The sequence below is a fragment of the Halichoerus grypus genome, chromosome 7 (genome assembly GCF_964656455.1).
Source record: "Halichoerus grypus chromosome 7, mHalGry1.hap1.1, whole genome shotgun sequence".
Taxonomy (NCBI): domain Eukaryota; kingdom Metazoa; phylum Chordata; class Mammalia; order Carnivora; family Phocidae; genus Halichoerus; species Halichoerus grypus.
The window spans coordinates 73,211,855-73,233,930 of record NC_135718.1 but is presented as its reverse complement, the minus strand read 5'-3'; the positions used below and the strand labels follow the sequence as shown (position 1 = coordinate 73,233,930).

Genomic DNA, 22,076 nt, shown 5'->3' with positions numbered 1-22,076 from the left:
CGGTTTGAATTTTTTTTTTTTTAAAGATTTTATTTATTTATTTGAGAGAGAGAATGAGATAGAGAGAGCATGAGAGGGGGGAGGATCAGAGGGAGAAGCAGGCTCCCTGTTCAGCAGGGAGCCCGATGCGGGACTCGATCCCGGCACTCCAGGATCATGACCTGAGCTGAAGGCAGTCGCTTAACCAACTGAGCCACCCAGGCGCCCACGGTTTGAATTTTTAAAAATGATTTACACATACTATCTTTAGATTTTAAAAATAATAATAAAAAAGCAAAAGCCACTGGGTTTGACATAAGTGAAATTAAATTTGGAACACAGATTATCTTCAAACTATTTGGGGCTTGGCGGCATGGGAGGAGGCAAAGTTAAACAGCAGAAGGACACGGAAAGGAATGGAAACCCGCAAAAGGGAAGCTGATTCGGGGAGGAAGACGTAACTTTAGATATGAACTCCTCAGTCTTGAAGCAAGGGCATCTAAGAACCTTAGATAAAAGGCCAGAACTGCTCACATGCTGTGTACATACTCAAAAGGTCGAACGGTGATCAGTAAAGACACAAAATGAAGAGAAAGACACGACTAGTAAAGACAAAAAGGAAATTAAGAAAGAGTAAAAAAAAAAATCAGAGGGCAGAGCTGTCATGAGCGAACCAAGACAGCAGAATGGACGCGTTCTCAGGACGATGGTCAGCAAGAGGAGACAGAGGGGCGCCTGGGTGGCTCAGTTGGTTGGGCGACTGCCTTCGGCTCGGGTCATGATCCTGGAGTCCCGGGATCGAGTCCCGCATCAGGCTCCCTGCTTGGCAGGGAGTCTGCTTCTCCCTCTGACCCTCCTCCCTCTCACGCTCTGTCTCTCATTCTCTCTCTCTCAAATAAATAAATAAAAAAATCTTAAAAAAAAAAAAAAAAAGAGGAGACAGAACAAGGACACGAGGCTGGACAGGACCTCGGAGGTTAAGAAAGATTTTACTGTCTTGTGTTTTAAGATTAAGTGGTACGGCAGGAAGGGGGGGTACTCAGAATACTAAGGAGAAAAGGATAAAGGTGGAAGTGAGGTTCCCAAGGAGACTGGAGATGTTTTGGCACCAGGTGGAATGAATGTTAACCAATTTGATTCATTGCTAAGTAACTTCTTAACCAGCTAACAGTCACATATTAAGAACTGTATAAACAACAACAGTTAGTGAAATAAATTAGGTATGAAAAAGCACACAGGACTGTTACACAGTGTACTTTATTTTTTTCCAAGAAGACTTAATATGGATAGAATTTGCTGCCAGTGTGGATGGAAACTTTCGAAACATTAAGAAATAAAAATTAAAAGGTGGTAGTTCTGTGTCTTCATAATGCTTCATAAAGCTTACAGTAAAAAGCCAATAAACACAAGAGTGTCCACACTGCTTAAGCTCTTCTCCATTTGCAGCTAGCTGTCCTTTCAGTGTTCAAAACACAATGGGGAAAAAAAACAGAGGCTGCAAATAACTTAGATATTTTAAGCCAGTCGATTAGGATATTGTATAAGCTAGACTTAAAAAACTATTTTCTTGCATTACAGTTATTTTGTTAGTGATCAGTTCAAAAAACTGAAGAAGAGCTTAGCAATGTGAGCACTTGGTGCTATGAATATTTAAGAAGTTAAATTTAAAGACGGAGCACGGTGTCATTTTTTAAAAAGATTTATTTATTTTAGAAAGATTGAGAGACAGAGAGAAGGGGGGGCAGAGGGAGAGAGAGAATCCCAGGCGGACTCCCCACTGAGCACGGAGCCTGACTCAGGACTCGATCTTATGACCCTGAGATCACAACCTGAGCCGAAATCAAGAGTAGGACGCTTATCTGACTGAGCCACCCAGGCACCCCAGCAAAATGTCATTTTTGCTATTCAGTTCAATCTTTCTACCTCTACCCTTTTCTGCTTGTGAAAACGGACTATAAAACTGAAAAACTGAAAAAAAAAAAAAAAAGAAGGCTATTTGCCAAAAGTATTTACTTTGGAAGATGATGTCACCATAAATTATCCTCAGAACAGCAGTGAGGCCACGTGGGGGCCCTGGCTGCATTCCTGCCCTAGAGCACCACTACGTCTCCTGGCCCTTCGGCAGGAAATGAACATCAGTGCACTCTTGTTTCGACCCTGTAGCTGAATGTGCAGAAATTACAGGAATCATCAGCATGCTTGTATCAAGATGCACAGCAATTTTACTCTAAAAAAATTACTTTCTAAATCACATTCAGGTAAGGCACCTTTGTGCAGGAAGGGCAGAACGAGGAGCGTCACCTGACCATCCCTTCCACCTCCTGGCAGGAGCCAGGGCTGGACTTCAGGCACCCTTGTGGGCAGCCTTTTTTTTTTTTTTTTTAATCTTTGCAGAAAGTCCATCTACAACCTTGAGATGTTGTTGCTGTTGTTTTTTAAGTAGGCTCTACACCCAGCGTGGAGTCCAGTGTGGGGCTTCAACTCATGACCCAGAGATCAAGACCTGAGCTGAGATCAAGAATCGGACACTTAACCGACTGAGCCACCTGGGCGTCCCCAACCTTGAGATGTTTTTAACTGTAAGATACAGAAAATCATTTTGAATGTCCCACTGACTTCAAACTCAATCTTCCTTTTTAAAGGAAGCCTACTATTGAAGCCTACTTCTTCTAAAATGGAATTTGCTGGGGCGCCTGGGTGGCTCAGTTGGTTAAGCGTCTGCCTTCGGCTCAGGTCGTGATCCCAGGGTCCTGGGATCGAGCCCCGCATCGGGCTCCCTGCTCGGCGGGAAGCCTGCTTCTCCCTCTCCCACTCCCCCTGCTTGTGTTCCCTCTCTTGCTATCTCTGTCAAATAAATAAAATCTTTTAAAATAACTAAATAAATAAAATGGAATCTGCTTGATGCGGTAGTTGTTCCTCACTCTGCATAATGACATCAAAACCTGGATAAAAAAGAGTTACAACTAGAAAGTAAGTAACAAAAAAAGGGGACCACAAACACAAATGAGACTGGCTTAGGGCCCTACTTCAAGGACTTGCACCCTCTCTCTCTTGCCCATGAGTCTCCTGGGGTGGGGGACGAGCGGTTACAAAAAAAGCAGCAACTCTATCTCAGACCTAAATTCAGGATTCAGCTTCAGATATGTGGAAACCAGACATTTCTGAAGATTCTTATTGCCACATAAAACTAAAACAAGTTCATTACTTCCCAGGATGTACACTGAAAGTTCTAGCAATTGCAGTCACTGGGGCTTTTGGACCAAAAGACCCTAATTCTTCTCTTTCTCCAACTTGCCCCTAGCTTTTGACCTTTGCCCCACTCAAGTATGAAGCAGTACTTGAAAGAGGGAAAAGCTGAGGGGAAAACAGACATTTACTTCTCATGAACAGGGTCTAATCAAAAAAGCAAATTAAAAAATTTTAGAGCAACAAATCCATTTTCCTTTGAAAATTATGTCTTGTGATTATCTTCCCAGCACCCCCAAAGTTGGCTTCCCTCCACCGTACCCCCATGTTCTCCACTCAGAACTCATTCTCACCACCCTGTATTGTCACTGTGACTTCATCCTCCGCTAGACTGAGCTCCAAGGGCTGTATCTATTTTTCCGTCAGCGACCACCACAGTCCCTATCACAGGATGGGTACTTTCCATACGTTTACTGAATTTAATCATCCCCCCTCCCCAGCAATGGATAATGACTATCCAGTTGGATTTGCTTTAAATCCTGCCACAGAAAAAAAGTGATTTTATAGAAGTCAGTTACCGGGTTATAGATGATATTCTGCAGGTTTGTTAAGGACAACATCACTCTTTTCCACCTTGTTGTTGATTAAGGCCTCTCTTCTATGTATGATCTAGAGTTTAAGCAAGTTTCATTTAAAGGTTCCCAGATTGAAACTGATGCTCTTGCCCTGTGTAAAATTAAAACAGAGGGAAAGAAAAATTAGCATGCATTTTTCTTCATCATGTTTTTAATTTAAATTACAAATTATTTTACTTATATTTACCAATAGGATGCTATTACAATCAAAGATCTGACCCCAATTCTTTCTTTTTTTTAAATTTTATTTTATTATGTTTATCACCATAGTCACATGGTAACTAATCATCATTAGTTTTTGAAGTAGTGTTCCATGATTCATTGTTTCCGTATAAGACCCAGTGCTCCGTTCAATACGCGCCCTCCTTAATAGCCATCACCAGGCTAACCTATCCTCCTCCCTCCCCTCTAGGACCCTCAGTTTGTTTCTCAGAGGTCCAGAGTCTCTCATGGTTCATCTCCCCCTCCGATTTCCCCCCCTTCATTTTTCCCTTCCTACTATCTTCTTTTTCTTAATATATAATGTATTACTTGTTTCAGAGGTACAGGTCTGTGATTCATCAGTCTTACACAATTCACATACCACCCCATCCCTCCCACCCCCCACCACTCCAGCAACACTCAGTTTGTTTCCTGAGATTAAGAATTCCTCATATCAGTGAGATCATATGATACATGTCTTTCTCTGATTGACTTATTTCGCTTAGCATAATACCCTCTAGTTCCATCCACGTTGTTGCAAATGGCAAGATTTCATTTTTTTTGATGGCTGTGTAGTAGTCCATTGTGTACATATACCACATCTTCTTTATCCATTCATCTGTCGATGGACATCTTGGCTCTTTCCACAGTTTGGCTATTGTGGACATTGCTGCTATAAACATCGGGGTGCACGTACCCCTTCGGATCCCTACATTTGTATCTTTGGGGTAAATACCCAGTAGTGCAATTGCTGTGACCCCAATCCTTTCATTGTGTACTTGTACACTAGATAATTTTGGATTATCAGTGCAGGAAATAGTGACTTAAAGTATACATTAGTAGAGAAGAGGGTTCAAAATGGCCACATAGGAAGATTCAGAGCTCACCTCCTCCCATGGACACAACAAATCTACAACTACATACGGAATTCCTCCTTTTAAAGGGGGACCTAGAACTGGATGAACAGAACCTCCACAACAAGACACAGCACTGAGACAGGTAGAAGGGGCAGAAATACAGTCTCACTAATGGAAAAACCATACCCAGGCATGGTCTTGCGCAGTCCAGACAGATCTCAAAGGTATGGAAATTTTCCCAGAGAGTGGGCGATTCAAGCTCACATCAGGCCTTATATCCTGCACAGATGAGATGGACCCCAAAACAGCTGGCTTTCAAAACCACCAGGGAATCACCCATAAAACTATAGAACCGTAGGGAAAGGAAAACCCATTCTTAAAGGGCCTGTGTGCAGACTCACTCGACCCAGAAACCAGCACAAAAATACCAGACAAAAAGCACAGAGACTACAGGTGAAGGAGACCCCCTATTAAACTTGGAGCATCTCCTCAGAGAGGCAAGGGACAGCTGGGTCTCTCCCTGGGGACGCAGACACTGGTGGCAACTGTTTTTGCTGACTCATTCCATCATGCGGATCTGCCCTCCAGATTGCTAATGCCAGGGGGTGCACACTGCTGAGAGCCCCACACAACCTTGTGCCTCTGCATGGCCTTGCAGACAACCGGACAACCTGAAGCAGCTGTGGCCGGCGTGACAGCCAGCTGGGCCAGAGGACAGCGCTTCCCACTGGCACACCTATAGTCCAAGCTCTGCCACAACAGGAGGGCACATGCACCCCACACAGGGGAGAGCCCTGCAGCAACGGTCTATGGTGGCCAAGGGGGTTGTGTTTCTGTGCCCCACGGCACTTCTACATAAAGCTGCTCCTTCAAGACCAGGAGACATAGCTAACTACCTAATACAAAGAAACATGGAGACTTAGGCAAAATGAGGAAACAGAAAAATATGTTCCTAACAAAAGAACAACAACAACAACAAAGAATAAACAACAACAAAAACAAAAAGAAAACAAACAGAAAAGGACAAGACAAAACTTCAGAAAAAGAACAAAACAGGCGCCTGGGTGGCTCAGATGGTTAAGCGTCTGCCTTCGGCTCAGGTCATGATCCCAGGGTCCTGGGATCGAGTCCCGCATCGGGCTCCCTGCTAGGCGGGGAGCCTGCTTCTCCCTCTGCCTCTGCCTCTCTTTCTCTCTCTGACTCTCATGAATAAATAAATAAAACATTTAAAAAAAAAAGAAAAAGAACAAAACAGAAATAAGCAATCTACCCAATAAACAGTTCAAAGCAATGGTCAAAAAGACGCTTACTGACCTACGGAGAGGAAATGAGTGAACACACTGAGAACTTCAACAAACAGAAAATATAAGAAAGTACCAATCACTGTTGAAGAATACAATAACAGAAATGAAAAATACACTAGAGGGAATAAACAGCAGATTAGATACAGAAAAATGGATCAGAGGTCTGGAAGACAGGGTAGTGACATCCAAAATGAACAGCAAAAAAAAAAAAAAAAAAGAAAGAAAAGAAAAGAAAGAAAAAATAAAAGAATTTTAAGTACAAGAGGGTTTAAGGGACCTCTAGGAAAACATCAAGTGTACTAACATTCACATTATAGGGGTCCCAGAAAAAGAAGAGAGAGAGGAGGAGGCAAAAAACTTTTTAAAGAAATAATAGCTGAAAAATTCCCAAACCTGTGGAAGGGAACAGACATCCAGGTCCAAGAAGCACAGAGAGTCCCCCCAAAAATGAACCCAGATAAATCCACATGAAGTCATGTTACAATTAAAAGGTTAAAAATAAAGTGAGAATCTTAAAAGCAGCAAGAGGAAAAAAAAAAAAGAAAAGGGAACCCCATGAGATTATCAGCTGATTTTTCAGCAAAAACTTTTCAGGCCAGAAGGGAGAAACACAATATATTTAAAGTGCTGAAAGGAAAAAACTTACAACCAAGAATACTTTACCCAGCAAGATTATCATTCAGAATTGAAGGGGACGTAAAGAGTTTCCCAGAAAAGCAAAAGCTAAGGGACTTACTTCCTCTCCACTAAACTGGTTTTACAAGAAATATTAAAGGGACTTCTTTAAGCAGAAAACACCATGACTAGAAGTAAGAAATATATTTTAAAAATCTCACTGGTAAAGGCAAACATACATATACTACAGGTAGTGGATCAAGAGAGAAAGGTAGGATGAAGGTTAAAAGAAAAAGTAGTAAAATCAACTCTATCTACAATAATCAGTCAAGGGACACACAAAATAGAAGAATGTAAGACATGACATTAAAAAAACACAGAACGAGAGTAAAAATGTAGTGCTTTTACAACATGCTCCAACTTATGCAACCACCAACTTAAAACAGACTGCTATATACATAGGTTGTTATATATAAACCTCATGGTAACCACAAACTAAAAGCCTATAATAGGTAAACACACATAAAAGAGAAAGGAATCCAAACATCACATGAAAGAAAGTCATAAAATCACAAGAGAAGAAAAGAGAACTACAAAATTAACCAGAAAACCATTAACAAAATGGCAATACATACATACTTATCAGTAATTACATTTAATGTAAATGGACTAAATGCTCATTAAAAGACTTAGGATGGCTGAGTGGATTTCAAAAAACACAACAAAAAAAAAACCCAAAACAATAAGGTGGAGGATTGCTGGGAAGATGGTGGAGTAGGAGGAACCTCAGCCCACCCTGTTCCACAGATACAATTAGATAATACCCATAATCAGTGTAAAAAAGCAGAAAACAACCTGAAGGCAGAACAAACTCCACAACTAAATGTAGAGAAAAGACCACACAGAAGAGGGTAGGAAGGGTGGAAACACAGTGAGGAGCTAAACAAACTATGAGCCTGTCCATGGGAGGGAGGAATCCACAGGCATGGAGAAGGGAAACAGACTATCACACTGAGAAGATCGCATGGGGAAGACGAATCCCCTTAACATTTGGGTTTGAAAGCCAGAGGGGCTGAATTTTGTGAGTTTGTACAACCAGTGGGACCTAAAGCCTGGAATTCTAAAAATCAGTGGGCCCAGCTGTGGAAGAGCCCAGAGGATGAGAAGAAGCTCAGTCCTCACCCTTAAAGAAAGAGCTCAACGAACAGCCTAGAGAGATACAGAATAGAAGCAGCAATTTGAAAAATGCCTGGGGCCCATGGGAGGGAGATTTATTTACTTATCTCAGAGCATGTCCTGAAGGGGCAGGATCACTGGGGTACTCCTCCAGGAACAAAGAAACTGGCCAGCACCATTTCCCACCCCTACCTTCCCCCCAGCATAAACACACAGCCCACCTGCGGGAACCAGTGCCGTGTTGACTTTCACTACCTAACTTGCTTCCATCACTCCCCACTCCCTGGGCTTCAGGAATGTGCCCCTTTTAGCCAGGCGTGCTTCAGTTCACTTCAGGACCTCTCCTGTAGAAAACCAGCAGTGTGCAAACCTTGCTAACACTGTTGCCCCACTGCACCCCCCCAGCCCCCATGTTGCTGATCTACACCCTCTAATACACTCTTGGATGGGGCCCATTCAAATCCGGGCCACAAGCCTGGCAGTGTGCAAGCAGCCCTGACAGGGGCCAGCACGACTCCAAATGACTACTGCCCCAGGGCGAGGGGAATATAACCACACACAGCAGTCTGACTGCTGACCCAGCAGAGGATTGGAGGCAGACATCTACTCTGACTGCACATGCCACCCACCAACTAAAGCTTCGCAGGGAACAACACAGACAGAGCACCCTGAAGTTCAGAGCTACTACAGCTCTGGCAAATGTCTGGTCTGACTCAACCCAAGCCCACAGCAGCCCAAGACTGGCCCACTAACACCACAAGGACCAAACATTGCCCACAAGAGACAAAGAGAGCCACTGAGGATGAGTGGACTGAAGTCAAAAGTGGCTCAGCCACCACAGGACCACAGCAGTGTGCATGCAACACACACAGCAGACACCCCTGAAGCACCAGTTTCCAGTGAACAGGGGACACTGCACTGCAGAACACTACAGGAACTCCTCCTCTTAAAGCTACAAATTTCAAGAACAGGAGACATAGGTGACTTTCCTATCACAGAGAAACAGACACAGAGAGTTAGACAAAATGAGGAGACAGAGGAATATGTCCCAAATGAAAGAACAGGACAAAACCACAGCAAGAGACCTAAGCAAAATGGGGACGAACTTGAGAAAAAAGTGGAGGATATCAGTGAGACCCTAAACAGAGATAAAGAAGAACCAATCAAAGATGAACAACACAATAAATGAAATAAAAAATACACTAATGGAATAAACACCAGAGTACCAAAGCAGAAGAATGAATCAGTGACCTGGAGGACAGAGTAATGAAAAGTAATCAAGCTGACCAGTTGAGAGAAAGAAATAAAAAAATGCTAAATGAGAACAGATTCAGGGGACTCAGTGACTCCATCAAGCATAACATTTGCATTATAGAAATCTTAGAAGAAGAGAGAAAATACGGGGCAGAAAATTTTTTTGAAGAAATAATAGCTGAAATCTTCCCAAATCTGGGCAAGGAAACAGACATCCAGATCTAGAAGACACAGAGATCCCCCAACAAAATCAACCAAAGTGGTCCACACCAAGACACATCGTAATTAAAATGGCACAAAAGTAGTGATAATGAGAGCATTTAAAAAGCAGCAAGAGAAGGAGAACTCCACGAGCCTACCAGCTGATTTTTCAGCAAAAACCATGCAGGCCAGAAGGGAATAGCATGATATATTCAAAGCGCTGAAAGGAAAAAAATCTGCAGCCAATAATACTCTATCAAGCAAGGCTATCATTCAGAATAGAAGGAGAGGTAAAGAGTTTCCTAGATAAACAAAACCTAGAAGAGTTCATGACCACTAAACCAACCCTGCCAGAAATGTTAAAAGGGACTATTTTAATGGGAAAAACCATGAGTAAGAGTAACAAGTAGGAAGCACAAAAGCAGTAAAAATAAATATATCTGTAAAAATCACTCAGGCCATGCATAAAATAAAAGAATGTGAAGTATGATACCATATACCTAAAAATGTGGGGAGAGAGAAGTGAAGAATAGACTTAAACTTAAGCAATCATCAACTTAATGCAGACTCCTTTATATGTAAAATGTCACATACAAACCTAACAGTAACCACAAACAGATATGAAAAAATAAAAGAGAAAGAATCCAAGTAAATAGTAAATCACTAAAGAAAGCACACTTACCAGTAGAGAAGGGAGCAAGGGAACAATGGAATACAGAAGAACTCTTAAAAACAACCACAAAATAAGTAACAAAATGGCAATAAATACATACCTGTCAATAATTACTTGGAATATAAATAGACTAAATGCTCTAATTAAAAGACATAGGGTGAGGGGTGCCTGGTTGGCTCAGTCGGTTGAGTGTCCAACTCTTGGTTTCAGTTCGGGTCGTGATCTCAGGGTCCTGGGATGGAGCCTGGCATCGGGCTCCACTCAGCATAGAGTCTGCTTGACCCTCTCCCTTCCCCTCTGCTCCTCCCCCTGCTTGCACATGCTCATGCTTTCTCTCTCTCTCATAAATAAGTGAATAAAATCTTTAAATCTTCAAAAACAATCTAAGATATTTAAAAAATACATTAAAATAAATTTAAAAAATAAAAGACATAGAGTGACAGTGGATTAAAAACAAACAAACAAAAAACAAGACCAGGGGTGGCTGGGTGGCTCAGTTGATTAAGCATCTGACTTTGGATCGGGTCATGATCTTGGGGTCCCGGGATTAAGCCCACGTCTGACTCCCTCTCCCTCTGCTTGTGCTTGCTCTCTCAGATAAATAAATAAAATCTTTACACACACACACACACACACACACATGGCCCATCTATATGCTTCCTACAAAAGACTCACTGCAGAACTGTAGACACATGCAGGCTCAAAGTGGGGGAATGGAGAAACATCTATCATGCAAATGGATGTCAAAAGAAAGCCACTAGACAATACAGACTTTAAAACAAAGACTGTAACAACAGACAAAGAAGGATACTATATAATCATAGAGGGAACAATCCAACAAGAAAATATAATAATCATAAATATTTACACACCGAACATGGGAGCACCCAGACACATAAACGGTTAATAACAAAGGAACTAATCAATAGTAATACAATAATAGTAGGGGACTTTAACACCCCACTGATATCAATGGACAGATCATCCAAACAGAAAAACAACAAGGAAACAGTGGCTTTGAATGACACACTGGACCAGATGGATTTAACAGACATAATCAGAACATTCCATCCTGAAACAGCAGAATATACATTCTTTTCAAGAGTACACAGAACATTCTCCACAACAGATCATATATTAGGCCACAAAACAAGTATCTATGAATTCAAAAATATCAAAATCACACCATGCTATGAAACGAGAAATCAACCACAAGAAAAAATGTGGGAAGAGCCAAATACATGGAGGTTAAATAACATGCTACTAAACAATGAATGGGTCAACCAAAAAATCAAAGAGGAAAGAAAAAAATACATGGAGACAAATGAAAACACAACAGTGCAAAATCTTTGGGATGGGGCAAAAGCAGTTCTAAGAGGGAAGTTCATAGCAATACAGGCCTACCACAAGAAGAAAAATAAAAAACTAAACAATCTAACCTTACCTCAAGGAACTAGGAAAAAAAAAAAAACAGAAGGAAGCAATAAATATTACAGCAGAAATAAACAATATAGCAACTAAAAAAAAAAAAAAAAAGAAGAAGAAGAAAGATCAGTGAAACCAGAAGCTGTTTCTTTGAAAAGATCAACAAAATTGATAAACCTTTGGGCGCCTGGGTGGCTCAGTTGGTTAAGCAACTGCCTTCGGCTCAGGTCATGATCCTGGAGTCCCAGGATCGAGTCCCGCATCGGGCTCCCTGCTCAGCGAGGAGCCTGCTTCTCCCTCTGACCCTCCCCCCTCTCATGTACTCTCTCTCATTCTCGCTCTCTCAAATAAATAAATAAATCTTTAAAAAAAAAAAATTGATAAACCTTTATCCAGACTCATCAAATAAATAAATAAATAGGACTAAAAAAATCAGAAATGAAAGAACTGACACCACAGAAATACAAAAAATTATTAAGAGATTATGAAAAATTATATGCCAACAAATTGGACAACCTAAAAGAAATGGCTTAATCCTAGAAACATATAACCTACCAAAATTGAAGCAGGAAGAAATAGAAAATTTGAATAGACTGATTACTAGCGATGAAATTGAATCAGAAATCAAAAACCACCCAACAAACAAAAATCCAGGACCAGATGGCTTTGCAAGCAAATTCTACCAAACATTTAAAGAAGAGTTAATACCTATTCTCAAACTATTCCAAAAAATAGAAAAGGAAGGAAAACACTTCCAAATTCATTCTGTGAGGCTTGCATTATCCTGATACCAACACCAGATAAAGATACCACAAAAAGAGAGAACTACAGGCCAATATCTCTGATGAACATAGATGCAAAAATCCTCAACAGAATATTAGCAAATTGAATCCAACAATACATTAAAAATATCATTTACCCCTATCAAGTGGAACTTATTCTTGGATGCAAGAGTGGTTCAATATTCCCAAATCAATAAATGTGATACACCACATCAATAAGAGAAAGGACAGGAACCATATAATCATTTTAATAGATGCAGAAAAAGTATCTGACAAAGTACATCATCTATTCATGATTAAAAACCCTCAACAAAGTAGGGTTAGAGGGAACATATCTCAACATAATAAAGGCCATATATGAAAAACTCACAGCTAATATCATCCTAAATGGGAGAAACTGAGAACTTTCCCCCTAAGGTCAGGAATAAGACAAGAATGTCCACTCTCACCACTTTTATTCAACAAGTACTAGAAGTACTAGCCACAACAATCAGACAAGAAAAAAGAGTAACAGGGATCCAAATTAGTTAGGAAGAAGTAAAACTGTCACTATTTGCAGATGACATGATACTCTATATATAGAAAACCCTAAAGACCCCACCAAAAAAACTACTAGAACTGATAAAGCAATTCAGTAAAGTCACAGGATACAAAAACAATGTACAGAAATCCACTGCATTTCAATATACTGATAATGAAGCCGCAAAAAGAGAAATTAAGAAAACTCCTATTTACAACTGCACTCAAAATAGTAAAATACCTAGGATTAAACTTAACCAAGGAGGTGAAAAACTTGTACTCTGAAAACTATAAAACACTGATGAAAAACATTGAAGATGACAAAAACAAATGGAAAAACATTCCATGTTCATGATTACAAGAACTAATATTGTTAAAATGTCCATACTACCCAAAGCAATCTACACATTTAATGCAATCCCTATCAAAATACCAACAGCATTTTTTTTTCACAGAACTGCAACAAATAATCCTAAACTTTGTAAGAAACCATAAATTACCCCAAATAGCCAAAGCAAACTTGAAAAAGAAAAAACAAAGCTAGAGGTATAACAATTCCAGATTTCAAGTTATATTACAAAGCTGTAGTAATTAAAACAGTATGATACAAAAATAGACACACAGATCAATGGAACAGAATAGAAAGCAAAGAAATAAACCCACAATGTTATGGTCAATTAATCTTTGACAAACAAGGGAATATGCAATGGGAAAAAGAATATGCAATAAGAAAAAGACATTTTCTTCAATAAATGGTGTCTGGAAAACTGGACAGCTACATGCAAAAGAATGAAACTGGACCACTTTCTGACACCATTTATTCTGACAAATAAACTCAAAATGGATTAAGTATCTAAATGTGAGACAAGAGACCATAAACATCCTTGAAGAGAACACAGGCGATAATTTCTCTGACATAGGCCATAACAACATCTTTGTAGATATGCTTCCTGAGGCAAGGGAAACAAAAGCAAAAATAAACTATTGAGACTACATCAAAATAAAAAGCTCCTGCACAGCAAAGGAAACAACCAACAAAACTAAAAGACCACCTACTGAATGGGAGAAGATATCTGCAAATGACATATCTGATAAAGGATTAGTATCCAAAACTTACACAACTCAACACCAAAAAACCCACAAATAATCCAATTTAAAAATAGGCAGAAGACATGAACAGACATTTTTCCAAAGAAGACATACAGATGGCCAACAGACACATGAAGAGATGCTCAACATCACTCATCATCAAGGAAATGCAAATCAAAACCACAGTGAGATATGGCTAAATCAAAAACACAAGAAACAACAAATGCTGGCGAGGATGTGGAGAAAAAGGAACCCTCGTGCACTGGTGGTGGAAATGCAAACTGGTGCGCCATTATAGAAGAGAGTATGGAAGTTTCTCAAAAAATAAAAAATAGAACTATCCTATATTCCAGTATTTGCAGTACTGGATATTTACCCAAAGAATACAAAAACAATTTGAAAAGATATATGCACCCCTATGTTCACTGCAGCATTATTTACAAGAGCCAAATTATGGAAGCAACCCAAGTATCCATCAACAGATGAATGGATAAAGAAGATGTGGCATATATATATAATGGAATATTATTCAGCCATAAAAAAGAATGAAATCCTGCCATCTGCAACAACATAATGGATCTAGAGAGTATAATGCTAAGTGAAATAAGTCATAGAAAAATACCATATGATTTCACTCATATGTGGAATTTAAGAAACAAACATAGGAAAAAATAAGAGACAAACCAAAAAACAGACTCTTAATTATAGAGAACAAACAGATGGTTACCAGAGGGGAGAGGGTGGGGTATGGGTGAAAGAAGGGAAGGGAATTAAGAGTACACTTATCTTGATGAACACTGAGTAATATAGGGAATTGTACTGTACACCTGAAATTAATGTAGCACTGTATGTTAACTACACTAGAATTAAAAGTAATTTTTTTTAATAAATAAAGAAGCAAGACCCATCCATATACTGCCTACAGGAGACTCACTTCAGATCTAAAGACACACACCTAAAACTAAAAGTGAACTAAAGTGAAAGGATGGAAAAATATGTTCCACACAAACAGGAAAGAAAAGAAAGCTGGTGTAGCAATACTAATATTAGACAAAATAGATTTTAAAACAAAGACTGTAAAAAGAGACAAGGGCATTACATAATGATAAATCAACCCAACAAGAAGATATAACACTTGTAAATATTCACCCAACATAGGAGCACCTAAATATATAAAGCAAATGTTAACACAAATGGAGAAATTAACAGCAATACAGTAATAGTGGGGAACTTTAACATCCCACTTACATCACTGGATAGATCATCAACCAGAAAATTAACACTGGCCTTAGAAGATACATTAGACCAGGTGGGCTGAATAGATATATAAAAAACATCCAATCCAAAAACAGCAGATACAAATTCTTCTCAAGTACACATGGAAATTCTCTAGGAAAGATCACACATTAGGCCACAAAATAAGTCTCAATAAATTTAAGAAGACTGAAATCGTATCAAGCAACTTCTCCAACCACAATGGAAAGAAACTAGAAATCAATTACAAGAAGAAAAAAATAACCCCCCAAACATGTGGAGACTAAAGAACATGCTACTAAGTAACCAATGGATCAATGAAAAAATTGAAGAGGAAATAAAAAAATACCTTTAGACAAATGAGAACACAACATTCTAAGATATATGGAATGTAGCAAAAGCAGTTCTAAGAGGGAAGTTCATAGCCTACCTCAAGAAAAAAGAAAAGGGTGCCTGGGTGGCTCAGTTGGTTGGGCGACTGCCTTCGGCTCAGGTCATGATCCCGGAGTCCAGGGATCAAGTCCCGCATCAGGCTCTCTGCTCAGTGGGGAGTCTGCTTCTCCCTCTGACCCTACCCACTCTTGTGCTCTCTCTCTCTCAAATAAATAAAATAAAATCTTTAAAAAGAAAAGAAAAAGAAAAAACAATCTAACCTTACACCTCAAGAAAATAGAAAAAAAAAAAGAACAAAGTGCAAAAGTAGTAAAAGGAAGGCAATAATAATATCAGAGCAGAAATAAATGAAGACAAAAAATAGTAAAGTTCAATGAACTGGGTTCTTTGAAAAGAAACAATATTGATAAACCTTTAACCAGACTCATCAAGAAAAAGGGCCCAATAAATAAAATCAGAAATGAAAGAGGAGAAATTACAACTGATACCATAGAAATACAAGGGTCATAAGAGATTACTACGAATGATGATATGCCTACAAACTGGACATCCTAGGGGCGCCTGGGTGGCTCAGTTGGTTAAGCGACTGCCTTCAGCTCAGGTCATGATCCTGGAGTTCCGGGATCGAGTCCCACATCGGACTCCCTGCTCAGCAGGGGGTCTGCTTCTCCCTCTGACCCTCTTCCCTCTCATGCTGTCTCTCATTCTCTCTCTCTCTCAAATAAATAAATAAAATCTTTAAAAAAAAAAAAATTGGACATCCTAGAAGAAATAGATAAATTCTTAGAAACATAACTGAATCAGGAAGAAAGCAATTACTTTTTGGAGAAACCAATTACTAGTGATGAAACTGAATCAGTTAATCAAAAAACTCCTAACAAACAAAAGTCCAGGACTAGAAAGCTTCACAGGTGAATTCTACCAAATATTTCAAGAATTGTTAATACCTATTCTTCTCAAACTACTCCAAAAAACTGAAGAAGAAGGAATGCTCCTACTCCAAACTCATTCTACAAGGCCAACATTACCCTGATACCAAAACCATACAAAAACACTACCAAAAAAATCACAGGCCAATATCCCTGATGAACATAGATGTAAAAATCCTCAACTAAATATTAACAAACCGAATTCAGCAATACATTAAAAGGATCATACACATGATCAAGTGGGATTTATTCTGGGAATGCAAGGTTCTTTCAATATCCGCAAATCATTTAATGTAATGTACCACATACAAAACAAAGGATGAAAATCATAAGAACATCTCGATAGATGCAGAAAAAGCATTTGCTTAAATTCAACATTCACTTTTGATAAAGACTGTCAACAAAGTGAGTACAGAGGGAATATACTACAACATAATAGAGGCCACGTATATGACAAACCCACAGCTAACACCATACTCAATGGTGAAAGGCTGAAAGTTTTTCCTCTCAGATCAGGAACAAGTCTGCCCACTTATGCCATTTGGATTCAACATAGTATTGGAAGTCCTAGTCACAACCATTAGGAAAGAAAAAGAAATAAAAGGCATCCAAATTGGACAGGAAGAAGTAAAACTGTTGCTATTTGCAGCTGACATACTATGTATAAAAAAAACCCTAAAGCTTCCACCAAAAAACTATTAGAATAAATGAATTCAGTAAAGTTGCAGGATACAAAATCAATATACAGAAATCAGTTGCATTTCTATACACTAATAATGAACTCTCAGAAACAAATTAACAATCCCATTTACCATTACATCAAGAAGAATAAAGTACCTAGGAATAAATTTAATCAAGGAGGTGAAAGACCTGTAATCTCAAAACTGTAAGACATTGATGAAAGAAACTGAAGATGACACAAATAAATAAATTTATACCATGTTCACAGACTGGAAGAATTAATATTGTCAAAACGTCCATACTACCCAAAGCAATCTATAGATTCAATGCAATCCCTATCAAAATACCAATGGCAGGTGCCTGGGTGGCTCAGTCATTAAGCGTCTGCCTTCGGCTCAGGTCATGGTCCTAGGGTTCTGGGATCGAGCCCCGCCATCTGGCTCCCTGCTCCGCGGGAAGCCTGCTTCTCCCTCTCCTACTCCCCCTGCTTGTGTTCCCTCTCTCACTGTGTCTCTCTCTGTCAAATAAATAAATAAAATCTTAAAAAAAAATACCAATGGCATTTTTCACATAACTAGAACAAATAATCCTAAAATCTGTATGGAACCACAAACAAACAAAAACAAAAAACAAATAGCCAAAGCAATCTTGACAAAGAACAAAGCTGGAGGTAATCATGCTCCCAAATCTCAAAGTACACTACAAAGTACAGTAATCAAAAACAGACAAATAGATCAATAGAACACAACAGAAAGCCCAGAAATAAACCCAGGGTTACATGGTCAGTTAATTTACAACAAAGGAGGCAAGAATGGGGAAAAGATAGTCTCTTCAATAAGTGATGTTGAGAAAGCTGGACAGCTACATGAAAAAGAATGAAACTGGGCCACTTTCTTATACCATATACAAAAATAAACTTAAAACGGATTAAAAACTTAAGTATAAGACCTGAAACCATAAAACTCTTAAAACATAGGCAGTAAGTTATGTCTTTGACGTAAGTATTAACGATATTGTTTTTGGATTTGTCTCCTTAGGCAAGGACAACAAAAGCAAACATTAACAAATGGGCCGGGGCGCCTGGGTGGCTCAGTCGTTAAGCGTCTGCCTTCAGCTCAGGTCATGATCCCAGGGTTCTGGGATCGAGCCCCCGCATCAGGCTCCGTGCTTGGCGGGAAGCCTGCTTCTCCCTCTCCCACTCCCCCTGCTTGTGTTCCCTCTATCACTGTCTCTCTCTGTCAAATAAATAACTAAAATCTTTAAAAACAAAACAAAACAAAAAAAACAAATGGGCCTACAACAAAATAAAAAGCTTTTGCACAGTGAAGGAAGCCATCAACAAAACAAAAAGGAAACCTGCTGAATGGGAGAAGATATTTGCAAATTATACCCCAATAAGGGGTTAACATCCAAAATACATAAAAAACTCATACAACTCAATATCAAACAATACGATTAAAAAATGAGAACACCTGAATAGACTTCTTTCCAAAGAAAACATACAAGAGAAGCAACAGGCACATGAAAAGATGCTCAACATCACTAATCACCAGGGAAATGCAAATCAAACCCACAATGAGAGGTCACCTCACACCCGTCAGAATGGCTAAAATCAAAAAGACAAGAAATTACAAGTGTTGGCAAGGATGTGGAGAAAAGGGAACGCTCATGCACTGTTGGTGGGAATGTAAATTGATGCAGCCACTGTGGGAAACAGTATGAAGATTCCTCAAAAAGTTAAAAATAGAAATATCATACAATCCAGCAATTCCACTTCTTGGTATTTGCCGAAGAAAATGAAAAAAACTAATTGGAAAAGACATATATAATCCTATGTTCATTGCAGCATTATTTACAATAGCTAAGATATGGAAGCAACCTAATGTCCATCATAGTTGAATTCATAAAGAAGATGTGGTTTATACATATATAATGGAATACGACTCAGACATAAGAATGAAATCTTGCCATTTGTGACAAATATGGATGGATCTAGAGGGTGTTATGCTAAGTGACATAAGTAACAAAACAGAAAGAGATTCATAGGTACAGAGGGTTGCCAGAGGGAACAGGGGTGGGAGGGATGGAGGAAACACGTGAAGGAAATGAAGAGGTACAATCTTCCAGTTATAAAGTAAATAAGAAAAGGGATGTGATAGGGAATATAGTCAATAATATTGTAACAATCTTGTATGGTGATGTCACCAGCTAGACCCCAAGACCTGACCTTTACTACCCACCTCCTTGTACCCACCAACCTTGGTCCTGCATTTTTCCTTAAGCTCTTCTTTCCAGCTTATGTCTTAACTCAGGCAAAAGACCCTGTGGGCATAACATCCCATGATGGAAACAGAAACTACCCCTCAAGCAATAATGACTGCCCAGAGGAAGAGCTCCCGTGGCCCTAAACCCCTGACTCAGGCTTGTACAGATGGACCATGGAGTGAACTCTGGAATAACCAACAATTACCTTTACCTCATTATAATACTAATGTAATACCAAGGAGGAGCACAAACCTCATTTACAGAACAACCCATTCACCCTTCCTGGGGGAGTCCCAGCTTTGAAAGTTATTCCCCAGGATCTCCTTATTTGATGCAAATAAAGCTTCCTTTGTGGGACAGCTCACCTGGGTGTAGTTTCTATCTGTGACTCACCAAGGAGCAAACTCCTGTTGGTTCTGTTACAGTAACAGATGTTTACTACATATAGTCAATAATACTGTAACAACTTTGTGGTGATAGATGTTAATTAGATTTATTGTGATCATTTCATAAATAATGTATATAAACTTCATATAAATACTGACTCAATGTTACACCTGAAACTAATACAATATTATATGTTAATTATTCTTCAATAAAAAAGAAGACACAAGTTTATCAGATCCCGCAGGCAACTTAACAGCAGGAGGAAAGAAGACGTTAACTGTGCTAAGCAAAATCAGCACTAACTGTCCTTTATGTTTACCACCCAAATCCTGAAGTTGCTCACACAGAAATAAAACCAAATAATAAATTTAGAACAATACATTCACAGAAAACCTCTAACTTGGAATTTATTACTAAAAATAAAATAATAGCAAATAGTCCGGTACAACTACCAAAGATATTCATTTAACTCTTCTTATCTGTGAAGTGAGAATAAGAGTAACATTCACTTCACAGGTTTGTTCTGATTAAATGAATTAATAAAACAATGGAATAGTAAGTGCTTTATAAATTTTGGTTCTTATTTTAATAGAAGGCATTGCTCTTCCTCCTCCAAATGAAACAAGTCAAAAAGAAAAAAAATCCAGGGGCGCCTGGGTGACTCAGTCGGTTAAGCCTCTGACTTTGGCTGGGGTCCTGATCTGGGCTCCTAGCTCAGCGGGAAGTCTGCTTGTCCCTCTCCCTCTGTCCCTCCCCCGGCTCACGCTCACGCTCACTCTCTCAAATAAATAGAATCTGAGAAAAGAAAAAAATCCAATCCCTTGGATATCAATGATATAGTTTCCCTTGTGGCTTAAAAAAAACTATGGGGGGGGAGGGTGCTGTGCATCAGCCGCAACTTTAAAGATAAAAGTACTCATCTAGTAGAAGTACCAATTAAATTGCTCCAGGGAAGACTTAAAATTCGTCAAGCAGAGCTAAAAGGGAAACGAAAGTGAAGCTTCCTACATTTACTTCCGCCAATTGTCATTATACCGCACAGCAGTATTAAGAAAAACAAAATACTGCATCCCTCTTGGTTTACCACCTAACCCCAACCTGTCATTAATTTAGACATTAGTCAAAACCTCAAAACTCTTCCTTCTGCTCCGTAAAACTCAGGAAGGGCGAATACGAGCAAAAAGAAAGGATACAGAGATGCCACAGCCACATTCATAATTTACATCGTGACCAGAGAATAACCCAGTTTAAACCATAGGCTTGCGTGAAACCAGTCATTCCCAAGAACCCACAGGGACGGGTCCTGCTGTTGATTCGCTTCACAAAAAGCCATCGTCATGTTTTACGGACGGCCAAAGCCCACTAAGGTGACCTACGCTTCCGAACTTTTTAACACTGCAGTCAAATGACTCGGCATCTTGAACGAACGTGTTTTCAGAGAGTCCCGGAGAGCAGAGGAGGTCTGTCACTGAAAGTACAGACCCTGTCCTCCCGCGGGGCAGGCGGCGCTCGGCCTGGGGCTGGCAGCCCGGGGAGGGGAGAGTCTGCGGCGGGGCAGCCGCCGCCGGGAGGGCCGGGCGGGAAGGACCACAGCCCCCGCTGCGACTCCCTCCCGGGAGCTTCCCGCCACCCCGCCCCACGCGGCCGCGGAGAGGACCTGTGGAAGCTGTGCACCCGAGACGTCCCACCCACCAAACTCCGACTTGGAGACAGCGACGTCCGCGGCCCCTCCTCGCCCGGCGCGCCCCCCGCCGCGGCCGCTCCCCGCCCCTTCCCGGCGAACCGCCGCGCGCCGACTCACCCCGGGACTGGCGTCGCAGGAACCCGGCGCACCGGGTGCTCTCTCGGCCGCAGCGCGTCTCCCGGCCTCCCGGGATGCGTGGGCGACTACGGAAAGCCAGAGGAGTCAGCCCACCTCCATTTCCCGGTTCGCGGGCCCCGGGGGCGTGGCCGACGGCCCCGCCTCTGGGTGCGGGGCGTGCTCGGGGCACTGCGGGCGTGCGGCCCGGCGAGCTGCCGGTCGCCCCCGCGCTGGGCCTTCCGCACAGCCTCCGGGGATTGGACCGCTTGCTGCGGGACGGACGGAGGGGATGCACGGCAGAGGGTGTTTTAAAGGATTCCTGAGCGTGTCCGCCTGCCTCTACCCGGTCGTCGGGGTGGGAGTGCGCGGAAATGGGCTGGGAGTGCGCGGAAATGGGCTGGAAGTGCGCGGAAATGGGCTGGAAAGGAGAAAACTGATGCTCCCTCGGCCCCGCGTGTTTCCGCCCGCGC

General features: G+C 40.6%; 1 protein-coding gene across 4 annotated transcripts in view; it reads right to left on the bottom strand.

Annotated features, from left to right (window-relative positions):
- The window catches only part of LGALS8 (galectin 8), a 36,951-nt gene extending 15,190 nt beyond the window's left edge, over positions 1-21,761 (bottom strand). For 2 of the 4 annotated variants that reach the window (XM_036074104.2, XM_036074108.2), the window contains exons 1-2: positions 21,607-21,761; positions 3,744-3,891 (exon numbers count right to left, since the gene is read on the bottom strand). In XM_036074104.2, coding sequence (XP_035929997.2) covers positions 3,744-3,785 — 42 coding nt within the window. In that variant the 5' untranslated portion in view covers positions 3,786-3,891; positions 21,607-21,761. Of the gene's footprint in view, positions 1-3,743; positions 3,892-21,462; positions 21,573-21,606 lie in introns of those variants that run through there. The other 2 variants (XM_078077747.1, XM_078077748.1) reach the window with 2 other exon arrangements.
- Between the last annotated feature and the right edge of the window lie 315 nt (positions 21,762-22,076).